The 20158-nt window shown below is 38.7% G+C and overlaps 3 protein-coding genes and 1 non-coding gene across 5 annotated transcripts; all 4 read left to right on the forward strand.

The window, feature by feature from the left end:
- The first annotated feature begins 478 nt into the window (after window positions 1-478).
- TRNAP-CGG lies at window positions 479-550 on the forward strand. The gene has a single exon. It is a non-coding gene; the product is annotated as a tRNA-Pro (tRNA).
- Window positions 551-3424: 2874 nt separating this feature from the next.
- LOC103705605 (rho GTPase-activating protein 1-like) lies at window positions 3425-9447 on the forward strand. 2 transcript variants are annotated; one of them, XM_017843111.3, is made up of 6 exons: window positions 3425-4340; window positions 7106-7226; window positions 7330-7449; window positions 8207-8437; window positions 8621-8972; window positions 9061-9447. In XM_017843111.3, coding segments are annotated over exons 1-6 (1242 nt in total). In that variant the 5' UTR covers window positions 3425-3924; the 3' UTR covers window positions 9063-9447. The 2 variants fall into 2 exon arrangements, with proteins under 2 accessions (XP_017698600.1, XP_008787611.1); XM_008789389.3 differs by having other exon boundaries at window positions 3426-4340; window positions 8621-9447.
- A 933-nt stretch (window positions 9448-10380) lies between these two features.
- LOC108511306 (protein FANTASTIC FOUR 1-like) lies at window positions 10381-12086 on the forward strand. Its single transcript, XM_017842722.3, has one exon. It carries the CDS (start codon window positions 10946-10948, stop codon window positions 11669-11671), a length of 726 nt encoding a protein of 241 aa, XP_017698211.1. The 5' UTR covers window positions 10381-10945; the 3' UTR covers window positions 11672-12086.
- A 5656-nt stretch (window positions 12087-17742) lies between these two features.
- On the forward strand, window positions 17743-19386 carry LOC103705611. Its single transcript, XM_008789402.2, has 3 exons — window positions 17743-18039; window positions 18178-18261; window positions 19188-19386. Exons 1-3 carry the CDS (start codon window positions 17866-17868, stop codon window positions 19212-19214), a joined length of 285 nt encoding a protein of 94 aa, XP_008787624.1. The 5' UTR covers window positions 17743-17865; the 3' UTR covers window positions 19215-19386.
- Window positions 19387-20158: the final 772 nt, after the last annotated feature.

The following is a 20158-nucleotide window of genomic DNA, read 5'->3' on the forward strand; positions in this document are numbered from 1 at the left end:
CCCTCTCATGGGATTGCTTGGGCTAAACTCGGTTGTCTCCTTGTCATTGGTTCAATTAGTTGAGGTGCAGCTCAATTCAACCACCAGCGAAAAGTATGCTTCTATTCATGGACACCAACCACGCCAACAGCCCCGGTGTCCGGTTAGGCCAAGCAGTGCGCTCGGTCCCCTGGCCCTTTGGACAAAGATCACGCAACCATATCTTATTCTCTATGGTGGAGGCATCGCATGCAATTCTAGATGGCATTTTTTGCATGGATGGATAACCACGGAATAGTTCTGGGGGGTCCAAACTTCAAACCGTTACATCACCGCAAAACTATGATTACCACCTTATGATTTTCAGATTGCAAGCAAAGTCCGGCTCTCCTTTTGTCGAGCACCAAATGCACGTGGCGGATAGTTTAACGCTGGTGGTGGTGGGTGAGAAAGCCACTTTTTTTGTTTATGTGAACACGATAATAAATTTTTATAAGAAGGGCGTTTGGTCTAGTGGTATGATTCTCGCTTCGGGTGCGAGAGGTCGCGAGTTCGATTCTCGCAACGCCCCTGTCGCTTTATTTTTTTGCTAAAAAAATAGCCTGACTGATGGGTAGCTCTTAATTTTTTTAGCACAAATAAATAGCATCAGCGCTCTCTCTTCCCATCTTTTTTTTTTTTTTTTTTTTTTTTTTTTTTTTTTTTTTTTTTTTTTTTTTTTTTTTTTTTTTTTTTTACAACAGTTGCTCATATCATTCATTAAGTGCAACCAATAGGATCAAGTAAAAAATAAAAAAAAAAATGCAGAAATGCCTCCTGACAAGCGAAAGAACCTCTTCTAAATGCTGGGCAGCAAAAAAGGCGATCCAATTAGCTGCCATATTCGTACTGAAAGGTGCTGCAATTTTTTACCATTCGAAGTAAGTCACAAAGTAGCGGGTTTTCATCCCCTTCCGTCTCCTCTTCCCACCTCGTAGCTTCTCGATCACCGAGGTTAAGTCTTCTTCGAAAATTCTTGCTCCATCTCCAAAACTTCTCTAGCATAGGCGGTGAAAGCTCTTTATTTTTTTGGGGGTTAAAAATTTTTTTTGGCTAAAAAAAAATAAATAAATAGCATGACTGATGAAAGCTCTTTAATTTTGGGGGGGTTGTTTCTTGAGAATTTCCGCTTTGCCCTTCAGTCGTGAACCAATTCCTCTCTGCCCGCCCTCTAGTTTTGAAATTTGAATCTGTTAGCCCGTGGTCATGTAAGCTGCGACAACCCTTTTTTAGCACTTTATTTTCTTTGGTTTTTGCACCAGCCAGCAAGACTCTTTCTCTGCAAAAGAGGAAGAAATGTGGGGATTTGCTTTTCCCGATTCCTCAATCTTGGAGTTTTTTTTTTTTTTTTGGGTAAGATCAATCTTGGAGTTCAAGAGCAAATCAAAAAACAATTGTAACAGTTTGAAAACCTTAGTGCAATGTTGATATCGTCTGGGAAGCAATATGCAAACAAACTATGTGAGTACTGGTAGATTATTCATGACTAAGATTGGTGTTATTTAGCCTCTAAAGAAGTTTCGACAGTCTCAGAAAACCCTAAACCAGATGGAGGTCAGCCCTTCGTTATGAAGCATTGTTCGGCATGTAGCTATGGTGCATCGATCTAGATGACCTAACACATGAATCAACCTGTATTATTAAATACCATAGCTTCACATCGCTCATGCAGCATCTTCATGCACCCTATGCTTGTCGACTGTAGATTGCATTTGATTTATCCATCTAGGGTCTAAATAATCCAATAGGCATCGACAAGTGACAATTAAATGGGAGACTCTAAAAAGGGATAGGTCACCTGTGGACATGTAATTTGGTCACTACAAATTAAAGTTCATGAAAAACATGTCTAGAAAATAATGTATATTAAGCTATACAAGATAAATTTTGTAACATCCATGCCGAACAAATTGAAATTTGCTAGTAGGTTATATCAAACAATGGCTGAACTAAGACATGAAACATAAACAACAATAAAATTAGAACAACTGTCTTTCATGGGATAATACAATTGACCCAAAATTTTGGATAAATTGTTGCCTGGTACTTGGCTGTCTTTGATCCAAGCTTACCTACCATGGACCAAAGGAAGAATGTCCCTTGTAAGGAATGCCGTCCCTTGCGCAAGCTTCAGGAAGGTTCCTCTTCTTTAATCTTGGCGTCCATCCATCTCGTTTGTGGGATCGTGGGGCTTCTCGTTGAGACCAAATCTATCGTCCCTCTTTGTTCAACTGCTGCTGGGCCCCGCCATCCTCTGTTTTTTTTTTTTTTTTTTTGATACAACCGCCATCCTTCTTCCTCACAAGTGCACTTCCAAAATAACTAATTGAAGGCACCTGTCTTGCATGTGATAATAAAACCCTTATTAACGCGCTGCCAGATCTCATCCATGTAACAGAGAGACAAATGGCCCAATATTTAAATTCTCACCAAGCAGGGGCACTCTGGAACCCGCATACAGATGTTTCAAGCTCTCGGGATTTTTTTTTTTAATGTAAAAGGAGGTAAAAAAAACCACCCGATTTTTATTGAAAATTAATCATATTTACAATAGAGATGGGAAGCAGAGATGAGTTACATTGCCAATGAAGAAGAGAAATAGATGTGAGAAAAAAAAAGAAAGCTAAATTGGCTCCAAACAGATTGTCTGATGATTAAAATAGAAAATGTTGATGTACGTAAAGAGAAACAGTGGAGGAAAGAACCTCTCAAGATCTTTATATGTTAACCTAGAGTCAGGGAATTCAAATCATACTCATGACATGAGCTTTCACCAATGCATTAGAATGAGTCTTGGTTCCAAGTATCTCAATGCTTTAGACCTGACATCTAATTTAACTTCCCGTTTTTTCACCACTCTCCCTCTCAGGCGTTTTCAGGCTTTAAAATTTGTCCAGCAAGGACATTTAAAGCAGCTAAAGTCTATGACATTTAATTTTCCTTTGTTTAAGCCAAACTAACTATCATATTCTGACCTTCAATCTTAAAACCCGGCATTGTTTGCAATCACATCTTATTATAACTCCAGACTTTTATGCTGCTTTGTCACCACTGGCATGACATAACTTTAAACCACAATGATGATGATGTTGATCTCCCTTTCAAACCCATCCTTCATCCCACATTTACATTCACTTGGATATATTTAAATTATACCATGGATGCTAATTTCATCTTAATCTTGAGCTAACCATAATAATCACTTTTATGTTATCATGTGGTCTTCTCTTCTATTCTATTAGTGAAGCTATGAACTCCAAAGCACCCAGGGTCGCACAAAGCAAACACCATCAGCATTAAAGAAGCCTGTCCTGGTCTCTAATCCCAAAAAAAAACTGTAGGGGCATTTCTGGAAACATAAACATTATAGAGTGCATCATTTAAAGTCTAGGACTAAGATAGGGAGGAGTCTTGATCAAGCAAGCAGCCGACCCTTCAATGACCATCACCACTTCCACTAATCTCCTCTTTCTCTCTTCTACGGTCTACACCCACCTCCACCACCTTTTGATTTTTTTTCTCTTTTTTCCCCATCTCTCTTCCCGATCTACCCCCAGAAAAAATTCTCAAATTTAAATACAAAGACGAAGGAAATCAAAGTCCCTCCAACCTCCGCATCTACTCCCCTCTCCGTCCCTTTTGCTTCTTCAAACCCCTGAAGCCAGCCAAGAAAGGGGGGCAAAAATTTTAAACCCTCCCGAAGTTATGATTCTCACGTCCCACCAGCAGTACGCAAATCCTTTCTTCAATCCAACTCCACTCCAAAAAAATTCAGCTAGTCTTCCCAAAATCTCCACCTCAGGGGAAGCCCCCATGTTCTAAAAATCCCTTTTTTTTTTTTTTCTTCCCCACTCTTCTTTGGCCCACCTTCACTAGACTTCCCATAGTACCCCTCCATCGCCAGCCATGACCGAGGTGCTTCGGTCCCCCTCCCACCTCCCTTCTTCTCCAAGCCGGCCTTCGCTTTCGTGCGACCCAAATGATAGCTCCCCGGGCCTTTTAAGCGGCGATGGGGTCGAGGTTGGGGAGGGCCCAGGGGCGGTGGTAGAGAGGAAGAGGGAGAGGCGGAGAAGAGGCGAAGAGGAGGTATCGGCGGCGGCGGAGGAGCAGCTGTCGGTGTTGACGTTGCTGCTGGCGGTGGTGAGGAAGTCGCTGCTTGGGTGCAAGACGGAGGGCGCGGAGGAGCTCCGGGGAGCCATGGAGATCGGGTGGCCCACCGAAGTGCGGCACGTCGCCCATGTCACCTTCGATCGATTCCATGGCTTCCTCGGCTTGCCTGTCGAGTTCGAGCCGGAGGTTCCCCGGCGAGCACCCAGTGCCAGGTCTATTATCGTCTTCTCTTGTTTTGATAATGTTGGATTGTTGCTAATTTCGGAGCTTTGAATTGAATTTGGTTTTTCTAAGATGAAATCTTTTTGAAACAAGGTGAAAGGTGGCTCCTTTTTTAGTTTCCTGTCGAATGCTGTTAGAAAAGGAATGTTTTTGCTTGCATTTATAACGGGATTTTCAATTATTGATCTAACGGAATTGATGTGTTGGGTTTTTGGTTCTGAATCAATATTTCAGGTCCATACTATTGGAGTTTAAATTGTTTAATGTTTACTTTGATTCTCTTTATGAAATAAATGACATCTCACCGTCTTTTGCATCACAAAAAAAAAAAGGATCTCGTGTGATGGGTGATTATAATTAAAGATTCGTAACATTTGTTTGTCTTGTTTGGAGACAGAATAGAGATATATGCTGCATCACTTCTAATAACACGTTTTTTACTTCATCACCTTGATCATCAATCCAAGTGTCACTAGTTCTCCAATCCACAAGGACTCCGTAACTAGCAATTTTTATCTAGCTGTTGCTTTTGTGTTTCTGAATCCTTCACCCTTTCATCAATCGGTCGTATAATTGCTATATATCTGTCATTACTGCAAACTCTTCCAATTCTGATCCATGCGATTTCAGATGATCACCTCCAATTTCTGGATTTATTAACACTGCTAGCCCCTGACCTTGTTTGTAGGGAATTGGTGGAGGTACTTATAGGGAATTGGTTGAAGTACTTCTAGTCGCTACATTAGTTTCTGCATTCTTTCAGTGTTCGGATAATATGTAAGGCCGCAAATAGTCATATTGCTCCATTTTAGATTTGGGGCTGGTTTTGAAGAATCGAAGGGCTTGCTAATGGTCCTTATCAGTCTAAAGACCAACATCTGAACCTTCTTATGCGCTTGTCCAAGAATGTTTCTTACAGTGATTTCTCATGATCAGACAGTATGTACATCTCTTAAGCCTCACTTTCATCTCCTTGACTGCATGATGTGTGGTTCCCTAATAGAAGCATATAATCTACCACACTATGCCAACAAAGCTTTGCCTTAGGAAGTTCATTGATTTTCATCTATTGAATCATTCCATTTGAGTAATCATTAATTTCGGTAATCAAATCAAGGAATGCAATGGATACTGTTGTCTTCATAAATTCTTCAGTAATCGTGTATCCTTGTGTGTAATACCAGCTTACAAATACTGTCCTGGGTGTTGATCTTTGCTGAGAGCTAGATGTTGCCTTCACCTCCTGGTGTTTAATTGCACATGCATCTCTAATAAACCATTAATTTTGGTGCGAAATGTTCCCATGGGAAGGATTGAAGAATAGTTGATCCTGTTGGGATCAAACGGACAGATGATATTTCTGAAAAATAAAGGATTCTCATTAACAAGGGGATGATACTACAACTAACAATTAATTGACGGTTACTTGAACCTGGAAGCGAGTTTTGGTTTCTGTCTCCTTGCAGGAAAAGCTGAAGAAATAATTTATTTTATGGTGACTGGAGTGACATTTAAAGGAATCATATGCTAAATATGAGGACTTCTAATTGTTGAACAGAACCTGATTGAAATTGATGATAAATTCATCCTAGAAGTCAATTTTGGTGGAATGTTTGAAAGGAAATATAATCCAGAGTACAGAAGACAGAAAGATAAATGCCAATAAAACAGTGTTGGTGGATGTGTACCTACCAACATGTGCAGGAGGCATCACATACAGTCTGTTAAAGTCTTCACCTTTGACTCAGACCTTGAAAAAGAGACAAACCCTTGATATTATATTCAACATTCCATTGTTACTCTCATACCAAGGGTGGGAGACCTTGATATCTAAGCTAACGAACTATCATGACTCAGACTGACATGACCAGTTGAAAAGTCACATGGTGACTTTAAAATTAATTGTAATACTCTTGCTTTAGGCAACTTTAAAAAAAACATCAAGACAACTTTGTATCACATGATCAGACCATCCAAAAAAGTTGAATACGGCAATATTTAGACATATATTTTTTTCCAGTGCTATTTCACTTCCTCTTTTACTTGCTCTACTCATTACTGCTGAAGAGGGAATCCACAAACAATAGTATAAAGTAGGCCTTCTCCTTTTCATTCGTTAGATTATGTGGATCATGCTTCACCATCAATTCATATGCTATTCAAATCTTGAAAATGGAAATAAATATAAATCCCATTTCATCTCTCTATATGTAATAATATGCTTATAACTGCAAGTATGCATATTTGAATGTTCTCTTTTAACAGACACTCAGTGACCATACTCATATCTTAGAGATGTTCATGTTAGTGCATATCTGGTTTGGTTAACCATAACTGAAACTACCATAATCCAAAATCAACAAGCTTTATTCTGCACAGCTCAATCAGGTTTATACATCTTAATTTGCCACTTATAATTCTCTATCAGCACATTTTGATGCTGCTTAGGTCTAATCTTTTTTTTTTTCTTTTTCCATTATAAGTTTTTCTGCTATCTATGAAGGTTTCTGGATACAAGTCAACATCTGTGATGCCCTAAGCTGCTTCTGCTTTGCTGTATAGCCACATTTCTTATAATGCGTCATCCAGCATCGAGATCTAATCACTGTTAACATAGTCATTTTGTCATACATACATACATGCATGCATGAATGCATGCATACATATGTTTTTTTTTTTAATTCTCTTGTTGGTGGACTTAGTTTTCTCCATGCATTGTAAGAGAATTTAAGACTACATCCAATTCCTAGTGCAGTGTAACTGTGTTTGGTGTCTCTACCGAGTCGATGCAATGTTCCTTTGACTCTAGAGGGAATAGTGTTCCAACAATACTCTTGCTAATGCAAAGACGTCTTTACGAGCAAGGCGGCCTTCGGGTATGCTTTCGAGTGATGCTAAATACATGCTTCTGACTGATGCTAAATACATTATGTTTTGATTTATAATGCCTGACACTTGATTTCCAATCTAATTGAACAGGCTGAAGGCATTTTCAGAATTAATGCAGAAAATAGCCAAGAGGAGTATGTCAGAGACCAGCTAAATCATGGAATTGTACCAGATGGTATTGATGTGCACTGCGTGGCAGGTTTAATCAAGGTAATAGATGTGCAACAAGGTGCACTAATTTAGATTGATGTTGAATTTGCTACTATCTTAGGATAGTCCACCTACAGCAAGCAGCTTGCGCTTCTAATCATGGGTAGCCAAAGTAACAAATGCGAGGCCGAAGAAGGTTCTCATCTGCTGGCATATAAGTTTCGGCTTAGTCACTCTAATCCCCCCTGCCCTGCATGAATAATGCTGGACAAGCCTGCAAACCTCTTGGTGATGAGGATGATATCTAACATTGTCTTCTGTTTTTCAATGTTGGATTAACATTTGTTTTCTACTGCTCTTATGAATGCATAGTGTGCTATCTAACATTGTCTTCTGTTTTTCAATGTTGGATTAACATCTGTCTTCTTTTATCGACTGATGGGTTTCATTTACTAACAAATAAATGTGATGGTTATAAACCACGTAGAATTGGTAATTTTAAGTAGCCAAAATATTTTTCTTTTTCCCCTTTCCTGCTTCAGGGATATGTAACTCTGGATGCAACAATATTATGATTTGTCTGTATACTATGCTGCACTTTCTTCTTTCTTTCTTTCTTTCTTTCTTTCTTTTTAATCTCACCATCTTATTACTTTACAATACTATTTCCTGGTGTATGAACTATTAAACTGAAAGGTTATACATTGCATACCTGGATTATTCTGATAATGTTTCTTTCAAGAAGTAAGACGATTTTCATCAGGGATTAAAATTGTTCTGCATGATGACATAATGCCATTTGCTGATGCTTCTGTAGGCCTGGTTTAGAGAACTGCCCGCTGGGGTGCTGGACTCTCTTTCACCTGAACAGGTGATCCAATGTCAAACAGAAGAAGATTGTGCTGAACTCGCAAGACTTCTACCACCAACAGAGGCCGCTCTGCTGGATTGGGCTATCAATTTGATGGCTGATGTTGTCCAAGAGGAACAGCAGAACAAGATGAATGCACGCAATGTTGCAATGGTATTTGCTCCAAACATGACCCAGGTAACATTTGGCTAACCCAACTTGCTGGGATCCTCCATTAACTTGGCAGTTGTTTATATTATACTAAATTAACTACTCTTCCTTTGTTTGGCCTAGTTTCATTTGTTAGCACTTTGTAATGCTTATTGCTCAGCTTACAGATGCATTAAAGGGTTTACTTCGGTCAATTTTTCATAACTGTAGATGGCAGATCCTTTAACTGCACTGATGTATGCGGTGCAAGTGATGAATTTTCTCAGAATGCTGATTTTAAAGACACTCAAGGAAAGACAGGAACCCACTTTAGAGGATGCTTCGATCCCCCATTTAGATCCGTCAGATGAAAATGGTCATCACAGCCCTCAGCTTCATCTGGAGAGTTGCAGTGAAGAAGCAACAGAGAAAGTTTTTGCTCCTGAAGAACCTGCTTTAGATAGCCCCACCCGTCTACCTGAAGAAAATTCCACCACAGATGAGGCAGCTGATACTTCTCAAACCTCTGACAACAATGCTGTCCCAGAAGGAATTGCAGTGCATTCCACCGAAGAACTCTTTTGTGAGACCCCAGCACGTACTGATGGTTCAACTATTGGCCCAGAAATTGCTGCTAATGGTTCTAATGCAGTTCGTGTAAATTCTCGTAGGAACAAGGCAGGGCGGTCAAGCAGTTTCAATCATAAGAAAGGAACAAGAAAAGCTAAAGGACACTCTGCCATTCGAGCAAACTTGCCAGCTGAGAAATCAAGAGGGGCCAGCATTGTGAGTCGTATAAATTCAAAGGTAGAGCGAGTAGAAGCATGGAGGTGAAAAATGTTAAATGAGTCTGTTTCATTACACGACTGACTCTTATTTGACTATAGTTTTGAGTCGAGGGATCATGAATTTGCTTTGAATGTTTTGGTTTCCGGTTGTTGTATGATTTTCCTGTCTTGACACAGTCTATGCTAACTGTTTCTGTTTTCTGAAACTTATGTTCGTGTGACTAAGATGTGCCTGTTTCTCTTGTAAATCTCATCGACTTTATTTCCTGAGACGATTGCCTGTTGTGTAGTATTTCAGCAGATGCTATGTGGCAATTCCATTTGATACTAATTGCATAGGTACAGAAAATGTCCAGCTTGTGCGATCACTCTTCATCCATCAAGCTTATGTCTGGATCATTAAAACATGTTAACTTATTCGGGTGAAAATCTAACCACTGCTGTTGTCCAGTCTCCACCCTGCTCATAGCACAAGTACGCAACTAATCAGGAAGAGTCATTTCTCTTCCATTTCATTTTTCTTTTCTTTTTCCTTGCAGAAAAACATTTCTCGAACATTTCATTTGGTGATTTTTCCTGATGTTAGTTTCATAAACGGATGCTATTGATTTCAATTCTTTGTCAGAGATGCCATCAGAAGATCACTCTGCGAAGCATAAGACCTATCTTGAAGGGGTGGTCCATCATTCTTCTGCATTTTTATTGCATCAAGAATAATCTCTTCTGTTTGGTAGTAACATTACCTGCAATTCTCAGAGGAATATTCATATGCAGCTGTATATTTTCTTCTTTTTATCTGCATGAACCATGATTGACATATAATTGCCCTGGAAGATACAGGAATTGCTGCCGAATTCTATCGGCATCATCGATAGATCTGCTCCTTGGCTGTGTATCACTAGCTTGCTGCCATTCACAACCCAGTCATTGTTAATCTAGATAAGATTTTGCAGTGATATTAACATATCGAACTTACTGGCGTTGGATATAGAAGAACACATCTTTGTCTTCCTTAGAGATCCAACAATTTCGCCAATAAGATCTCACTTAAATCAAAGAGAATGCAATGCGGCGCCGCCAGATTACCCTTTCAAGTTCTTCATGCCATTAGCACGAGGAATTGAAAGGGTAACTGCGTGGTGCTATTAAAAGCACCATAGTAAAGTCTCCATGGAGTTGCAACAAGAATGACTTCGTATTGGGTTGTTACAAAATGATTGATGAATCTGACCAGGTCTTATTGTTTAAACTCAAATCTTTTACGGAAACGGTTGGTACAGAATCGACGTAAGATTATATCCGGGATTCACCCCATCAACGTTAGCAGTCCAATCAGGGCCATGATCGTTATCCCAACAACACCACCACCAAAGTCGGAGCTTAACAACGACCTTAATGGATGCGATCTCCCCACGCTGAGAACTGATGCTATCTTTCATCACAGCCATTCACCAGGCCTCTGGCACATCAATCATGTTTGCACCGAAGCTGATAGCCATCTGATCTCCCAACCGACTCCACAAGGGACATCAATGAGGACTCCCATGCACCCATACTCGCCATCTTTTCAGGAGGGACGGTTATATAAGCGCCAAGCCATGGAGAAGGCTACGGAGGCCAAACTCCACGTCATCTAATCCACCGCCGTCCATCCTCAGAAAACCATCTCAACATCCTTCCGAACTTCCCCGTCTTCCTCCTCCAAATCTCCAACCAATCTCCTCCTCCTCCAAATCTCTTATATCTTCTTCGTTTTCGCAACAAGATCATGGCTACCTTGGGTAGCTTGAGCTCTTTGTTTGAGAACCCGATGCCTGAGAACCCGACGCTGTTTGATCCTCTGTCATCATGGAACCAAACCAAGCCCAAGAAACCGGGCGAAAACTCGTCCTTCACGGAGATCTTCGGTGAGCTCCACTTCCAAGAGAAGCCTGCACCGACCTCCGAGGAAAAGAATGGCAGAAATGGCAGTACATGTGATCCCAAGAGCAATGGCGGCTTCTTGGTGAAGAATACCGAGTCCCTGCAGCTCTGCACCGAAGGGCTCGGCTCCGAGAGCTCGGGCGACGTCGATGACTTGATGAAGGAAGGTGGTGATGATTGGAGTGATCTTGGGAAAGAGAAGGACACAGAAAGGCAGTCGCCGCATGATGGTGTGGATGGCGGTTATTCAAGAAGCTTGTCACAGGTGCGGTCGAGGGGCGGTGGGGGGTTCCCACCGCCGATATCATCGATCGGGAAGAGTGGCAAGCCATGGATCTCCTTCAAATCTTATAGGGAGGACGGGAGGTTTGTTCTGAGAGAGATCAGGACCCCAACTCATGACTTCTTGCAAGCCTCTCGGGAAGACGGGCGGTTGAAGCTGCACATAGTCCACCCAGAAGAAGCCATTTCAGAAGGAGAAGAAGGAGAACGTGAAGAAGAAGCAGAAGAGGTAGAAGAAGAAGAAGAAGAAGAAGAGAAGAAAATAGCTGATGAAGGGCACGGCGATTAATAATAATAGGCTTTTTGCTAGTTTATGCCATTTCTGAGGAAAAGTTTTACTTTCATCCTTTCAAAGGAAAAAGAAAAAAAAGAAATAAGCAAAAAACAAAAAAAATATCAAAAAAAATAACGAAGAGAAATTAGTCATGAGAAATAAGGGCTTTTACTCTTTCATGTATTTAAGTGAATAAATTATAGGTTCGGGTTCTTGCTTCTTAAGAGACATACAAAGCCTCAGGTTCGCATGGTGGTGAACAGCATGTCTGTAGAAGGTAAAATTGGTATAAGAGCTTCTCTGTTGGTCATGTGCAAAATTTACAGTTGTAAAAAATTCAGCATCTTATACATCACCCTTGAAAACTATTTGATGCTAGTCATTCCTTGGTTTTACAAGCCTTCCTGATTAGATCGATGTACAAGTATTTAATGTCATATGATCCTCATGCTATCACGAGTGCTGCTAATCTCTTAACTTCACATATTCGCACACACAAAAAAAAATCTCTAAATTTCACAATGATTGATATAATTTTTCTTTAGCGAAAACAATTTGAGAAGAAGAATGCAGCGCGGTTAGAAGGCTATCTCTAATTTCCCACCTTGAAATAGCCTTCTAACTAGTGTGTTAAATCAGGTATTAATTTCTATCTGCTGTAGAGAAGGAAAAGTTAGGGACATTTTGATGTTGGTACCTCCCATTGTGAGCCATAGTTTCTGCCAATCATCATCCTTCCTAATAGTATAATATCCAAAGAGTATGCTATAGTTTGAAACTTATCACATAGATATATACTTGTCTGATTAACCTAACTGATGCATCAAAAACAATGTTTATTTGGTTTGTTAAAATATTTGCAAAAGAAGAGGAAAATAAATGAAAAAGAGTGAAAAAAATGATTTTATTTCTCTGTTCCATCATATTCGGTACATCTCAGGAGTTATATATATTTGTGTACATGCTCCATATAAGAAAAATATATAGGCTGATATAGGATCACGCTAACAATGAAAAATATTTCTGTATGATACAAGTTGTTATATGATTTCTAAAATCACTCTAATATAATCATACTAATTAAAAATAATAATATAAGTTGATACAGATCACACGTTAATAAATAAAAATATTATAGGCATGTTGTTATATGATTCCTAAAATTATGCTAATATGGTTTTTGTTGCCGATCCACCAATCATATGAAAGAATAAGATAAAAGGCAAGGAAATTGCTTTTCTGGTGGAAATGCACATAAGGCTGGGATGCTTAATGAATTGATGCTTAGGTTGCAAAAGCTTGCAATATGTGTTCATGCAGCAGTCCGTAGGTTAAAAACAGACTTGCAGGCATCAGACAAAAAGGAAAAAAAATCTCAAGGACTTTAAAGTCACAATATTGCTACTGGCTGATAGGACCAGGATGGGCAAATTGAGAAAAATACCATGAAATGACATGATTAGGATTTCATGGCAGGTAAACGCCCTCATCCAAGAGCCTTCAGGATCAGAAATCTGTGGATAGAAATTTCATACCCATTAATTAATCTAGACCAAATAAATCCTCTCCTGATAACAAAAAAGCTCATTCGACTTTCCAGCCTTCAAGATACTTGGCGTCCTCCCACCCGTGGTGGCAGACAAACTCTTTAACTCTTGTCACATGAGATTCACAAGAACGCCAAGGTCGTCACGAAAAAGAACCAAACCAGAAAAAAAAAAAAGAAGAAGAAAAAGCAAATGCAAATCGAGTGAACATCAGTTATGGATTCCCTGGTAAGACATTCGAAGTTTTCCAGGTGGGCGATCGTGATCTTGATGCTTTTTCCAGTTGATGCGTTCCACCCAATACACACGAGATTTTGTATGGCTATATACAGAAAGCCTGTAAATTTTGCCAATGCCTTGGAGATGAGGACATAAATTTTAAAGTGATGCATCTGGTTCTGAAAGAAGCTGCAATCTAGATTGACATATCAGAACATTTCAAGCTCCTGCTGAATAAATGCTGCCATCGAATGTCAGAGAATCATGTGTAAATCTGGAGGGCTGCCCTGAAACGCCTCCCAACTGTGCCTCCCACCTCTTGATGTTGCCCAGGTTGAACTCAGCAATCAGATTGTCTTCATATTGCGAGCACCAAAATTCCTCCAGTTAGTGCTGTTGTCCAGATAACCACTCTCACAAATCAAAGATTATCTTGTGCATTGATTTTGAGTCATTGCACAAGAAAAAAGCATGAAGACTTAAATGCCAAATATTGTGGTGAAGTGTACCTGCAAGAATTATCATAATTTATTATTAGCTATGACCATGTTCTGTTTTGATCTTCTCCTTTCATATCCAGATCCAAGCTACAAAAGGGACCTGCATCATCTCGAATGCAGTGGGTTTAGCAAGGCTAAAGAGAAAACAAGGAGATGCATCAACCAGATTTACTAGTTATACAGCTACCAAATAAGGTTAACAAAATTGCCACAAAATATCTAATTCATATATGCCATGGTTATCGGAGTAGTAAAGTGGCATATTCCAGAGTGGTTTATGTTTGGTTGAGCATCTACTTTTCAAAAAAAAAGTTTTATAAAATACTAATTATGCCCTTAATAAAAGAAAACCTCATCCTATTTTATTTAAAAGCTTAACGGTATATTTGAACAAAAAAAATATCCTAATTTTCAGCTTGTGAGAATTGGACTTTCCCATATCTCATATGGATCTTTTTCTTCTCATGAAATATGGATATCTTATTTTTATAGAAAAACCGCATTTCTATCTCTCTCCTTTAAAAACTGTAATAAAATATAAGATTTTTTTTTTATTTTTTTATTGATCATACTTTTTTTTTCTTTTCTATCCGCAAATCAAACAAGTTCTATATGTCAAACGGGTGAGATCTCCCCAAAAGCCAAACAATCACCTGGCTAATAAGGCTCACTTCAGCCCAATCCTTATCTTTGGGCCTTTTCTTGTCTTCTGTGGTGCCTACAAGGGGACTGTTCTTATTACCATCATTCCGACGAGCTTTCTACCGTATCCACTCTTTAATTAGTATGCCGTTGGAGAAAGCATACAAGGAGTATGGGTACGAGCAGAGGAATGGCTTATCTTTTCCTTGCACCGTCTCTATATTTCAGGAGGTGGTGAGTGCTGTGAAGTGCTCCCATGGGCAATTTCATCTTGAGAAATTATTTGAATTCATAGTTGGTGGAGAATATGAGTAAATAAGTCAGTCACACATCTATGTTCTTTGGTTGTCAGTCTTCTGAAGAATTTTAATTGTATGTTCAAAGCGTGCAGGTAATTTTCATTTTTCGCTTAAAATTTGGAACAATACAAAACATTGTTAGCCTGTCATTGTGGCTAATGCTTATTCAACTCGGTAGTTTATGAAGCAATGTTAGCCTCTGTCATGCTTCTAGATTCACAACAAAAATGAGGCATATCAATACATTGGTTGGCCTTATATGTTACCATTCAATAACGACATATGTTGGGATATAGGAAAAAATATTTCTCCAGAGAGGAAAGACTGAAAAGGTGAAATACTTCAAAAAAATTTATTCACTTTAGCTCTTAACTCTTACAAAAACCATAAGATTTACGTAGAATTTATAGAACTTTTAGGTACACCAAATACACGAACTACCTAAATGCATATTGAAAATTCAAATGAATACACATTGAAAATCCAAATAGAGGCACTTAAATGCACATTGAAAACCCAAATACATTAACCACTAAAATACATATTGAAAACCCAAATATATGAACCACTTAAATGCACATTGAAAACCCAAATATATGACTACTACTCTCAAGATGACCCTTCATATATTCATGAACCTTCCAAGACATTTATTAAGTTTATTATCTCAACAACATATTGATCTCTTCTGATGACATAAATCCAAAGTGGAAAAAGTCCATTGCAAATAGTCATCTCTAACTTCTATCTCAAATGCAGTTCAAATTCTGCTGATGCTTCTCATGTTATTTCCCAACATTTTTGTCGCCTTATCAAGTGCTTGTATAAAAGAGGACTGAAACATCTGCGAGCTGATGGCACTCCACTTGCTGACATCCACTGATTGCTGAAGACAGGATCACTCAATGGACTGAACTATAAACATCCTGCAACTATTTTTTCACAAGTTTTCTTTGTCCAGAGTACTATTTTGATTGGAGAAAGTTTCTCTCTTCCCAAAAGAAAAGGAGGAGAAAGTTTGTCCTATTTACCATTAAACCTGTAACAATAAAAGAATAGGTTTTTTTTTTCCATGAATACCATTTTAAAAAATTCAAATTGCGTGAACACCCTCTTAAATTTATATTTATTTCTATACCCTCATAAAACACTATTTTTACACAAATGCCCCTAATATAACTGTTCTCATATACTGTCAATAAAAACCATATTTATTTTAATTATAAATAAAATAAAATTTTGAAATTACTTTTTGGTCCTCCATCGCGATTACGTTATAAATATTTTTTTGCACATCTATCCATTAAGGATATATTAGTTATTTTAATTTGAAAATGTTAATTTTTTAACGGTGTTAGATGGGTGGGTACATATACAAAAATAAAGATAAAAAAGGATAAAATAGAAAAATAAGTATTTTATGAGGGTATACATACAAATATCAATTTTGGAAGGGTATTCATGCAAAATTCGATATTTAGAAGGATATTCATGAAAAAAACTCTAAAAAAAATGTACAATATAGTCATTATATAGGCGACATAAATTCCATAAAAGTCCATGAACACATTAGTTTTTTTCCACTGTGTTATGTAAATGAATTCAGAAACTTCTAAATATTTTTTCCTTCTAGATAGAGTTAAATTAGAAACTTTTTCATGCATATTAGAAATCATAAGTTATCGTTCTATCTTAATCAACTTTTCATGTATCCCTCCACAATCTTGATTTGCTACTAATTTTTTTCTGCCCTCTCCTTACAATAGGACATCTTAATGCAGAGCAATATAGGGTGCTAATTTCCAATTGTAAGGCTGCTGAGGAATATTTGTTGTATATTGTAGGAGTGATTGCATGTGTTTAAATGGTTACGAATAATATAGTTGTGTGGCAGCTATGCTCATGGGGATTTTATCTGAGATGATATGCTTGCATTCCGTACGGTAATTATATTTAGTGCTGGTTGATATTTTTAGTTGAATGGTCATGTGTCTCTTGAGTAATTCATGACTTTTTTAATAAAATTAGTGAGTTCCAGCTCTTTATAGGAGACCTTTGGACATAATTATGACCAAGTCATGGAAGACTAGAAACCTCACCGCCTAGCCGGTGCGCGCCCCTTGAATTGATTTGGAGAATGCTGACTCGTTTTCCCTCTCTTCCCGAAGCTCGTGTTGACTTAGGCATTGATTGGGCGCCGATCTTCTGCTCATGAAACAGCTTTTTTTTTTTTTTTGTTAAAGCACGAAACATCTTTTCACAAGAATAATTATCCAAGTCGATGAATAAATATTAAAGAAATATTCTGCATTTATTTTCTATTTTACAAATAAAAAGTTTTTATTTACAAATATCTTAAAAATTATAGTTAATAAAAATTAAAATAACAATAATGATTGGTATGAGTGTTGAGACCCACCATTCTTTTCTAAAAAGAAGATTTTTAGAGCTTGATAGCATTTTTCTTGAAAAAATACAGCTATAGTGATCAAGTGAATATAGAAGGAGAATCAATGAGGGATAGAAAATCGTTACTAAGTAGTATGATAGGAGTGGTGAGAGATTATGGCAGACTATTTATATGAATAGGGAGAGGGCTGAGCTGTCTTTTTTTTTTGGGTACAGCGGCCGCTCCCATGGTTTTAGACAGAGATAGGGAGGCATAACGTGGCGAGAGAGCCTTATCCAGAATCCTCTCAATCATTCGCCGCCGGATGGCTTGTCGCAAAGATCACCATCGTCCCCAACTTAAACGGACCGCAAAGCAACCGTCCAGGAAAAGATATTTCCAATTTTTAATCACAACCGTGCATTCCATGGACCCTCACGTAAAATTATTCTGATTCCCGGCCAGCATCGCCACGAAGCCCTCGGGCTCTCTAGAACGACCCATAAAATCCGCCGTACGGTTTTTTTAATTATTATTCCTCGTTCTTATCCGCAACTTTCTTTCCTCTTATCACTCAAGCTGGTCGTCGTCTTGGGAAGCAAGTCACTCAGCAATGGCGATAAGATCTCCTGCGGCGCGAGCTCCTCTTCGTCTTCTCCTGGCTCGACCCGGGGCGATGGAAGGAGTCGTAGGTGGTGCTCGAGGGGGAGCTCCTCGCTACTTCAGTGAGGGCACGGGGAGGATTCTCAGCGAGGAGGAGAGAGCCAAAGAGGCGGTCTACATCCAGGTCGATCTCTCTTTCTCAGTCATCACCATCTCCTCCTCCTGATCCCTATACATAGATCCTCCAATTCGCATCTATACTTTCGTTCGATTGTTGGATTTCGATTCGTATTTCTTGGCGGTCTCTTTTGCTTGTGTGCAGAAAATGGAGAGGGAGCGGTTGGAGAAGTTGCGGAGAAAGTTGGAGAAAGAGAGAATGGAATCGGAGAAATCCGGGGCCGACAAGGTATATACATTGCTGGCCCTCAGCTTACTTTCTAGGGTTTTGCTTTGTCGTAGCTTTCTTCGTGATTCTATTTGCAAATCCGTTCGATGATATGCCTAGGTGATGAGTCCAGTGGAATCTGTGTCAGATATGTCCAGGAGGGTCCTATTCAAATGCTTTAGATAAAATTGTTAGCATTAAATCTTACTAGAACTGTGATGTAGCATTGCTCCATGGTAAGTGATCAGGGCATGTGGTTGTTTACAAAGTGGTGTGTGATGACAGGAACTGAATATGCGAAAAATAAAATTTGGGTGCATGATGTCGTGGGTAACATAAATTGTAAGGCATCAAAAGCTGATGCTTTAGTTTATTAAATCAACCCAAATATCGAGTCTTGAGTATTCAAGAGAAGACAATATGTATGGAAGATTTAGTTAGAATCCAGATCAAATATTTATTAGACTAGCATGTAACGGTGTTAGCTATATGATTAAGAAAATTCTCAGTTTTCAGTGGTGCGAAGGTTTTAGGTTGGAAAGGCATTATAAGTTGACCTTGAAGTCTGAGGTTGGACCATTCTCAGGTTATAGTTAGTAATCTATCCTAAAACGAGTCGGCAAATAAGCGGACAGTTTATTTGTACTGCCTCAGTTTGAAAATAAAGCTTTTAATTCCTGTTGCAAGATTTTCTGTCTCTTTTTGCATTTTTGATTGTTTGGTAATAACGGATAGAATGAATTGTTTTGCAAGGCTTGCAAGCTTGGTTATTTACTGATATTATAAATGATGGCAACTATGGTATTCTTTGATGAGCTTCTTGTTTAGCATCTGGTTATTAAGCTGTCAGATGTATTAATTCGGCAGTTCACTTATTGCACATCTGCATTGCTCGTTCGCATGTTTCTCGTCTCACCTGTCTTCTTCTTCTTCTGTTTTTTCCCCAGAAATCGGAGGAGCCTCTGCCAGCCTGATGCAGCTGCACCCCTGCCCTGTTAGCTTCAAGGCTGACTTTGCTCTATGTATTATGTACATAGGTAGAATAATGATGAATAATGTACTTAACCTGTGCTGCATTCAAGTTTGTTGTATGGATAAAAGAAGTTGCTATTGTAATATAAATAAACTTTTTTCTTGATGCCTTTTTTTTTTTTTTTGGATTTTGTGATTGGACTTTTTGATCTTAGCCAGAAATGGTGCTGTAGTGTCATGGGTTCCTGACTTCAGAGTTAAGCATGACCATGACTTTATTCAGCGCAAACTTCTGCAGTGCCCGGTTGGTGTACTTATAAAATTGTATCCATGCTAGATTGCTGTGACTTGGTCCAGTTCTTTGAGTAAGCTGAAAGCCTCTGTATCCTGCTGTCAGTGGTGATTTACATGTCTGGAATGTAATATTCTGTCATTCTTTTCGTTTACCCTCCTGTAGATGATTTAGGCTCGTCATGTGGGAATTTTAGCAACCAGAGTTCATGAAAGAAATATGGAATCCCAATATGATCTTTAGTTCTGAAAGCTTAAATGCACATTATATTCCAATTATACATGAGTTACTTTTAGTTGATAACATGATGATAGAGAAGTATGTGGATATGCTTCACATTGGAAAATTGTAAGACATCTTTAGGGTGGTGGGCAACACCTGTTTGCCAATCGAAAGGCACATCTTTTAAAGTGTTGTAAAAAAAAGTATTTTAGCAAAAAAATGCAAAAAAAATTTCAACGCTGTCGGGATCAAAACCTTCAAGAGAGACGATTCTATGAACTTAAAATGGGCTTAGTTGGTTAGAATCCTAAAGTGGGGTTTGGTAAATTTGGGAAGTGGAAAATCTGAAATGATTATGTTGGTGGAAGCTCGATAGTTGCATTTACCAGAGTCTGATAATGGAGAACCAATTCAGATAGGCACTGAAGAATA

This window comes from Phoenix dactylifera, chromosome 14, assembly GCF_009389715.1.
Source record: "Phoenix dactylifera cultivar Barhee BC4 chromosome 14, palm_55x_up_171113_PBpolish2nd_filt_p, whole genome shotgun sequence".
NCBI classification, from domain to species: Eukaryota; Viridiplantae; Streptophyta; class Magnoliopsida; order Arecales; family Arecaceae; genus Phoenix; species Phoenix dactylifera.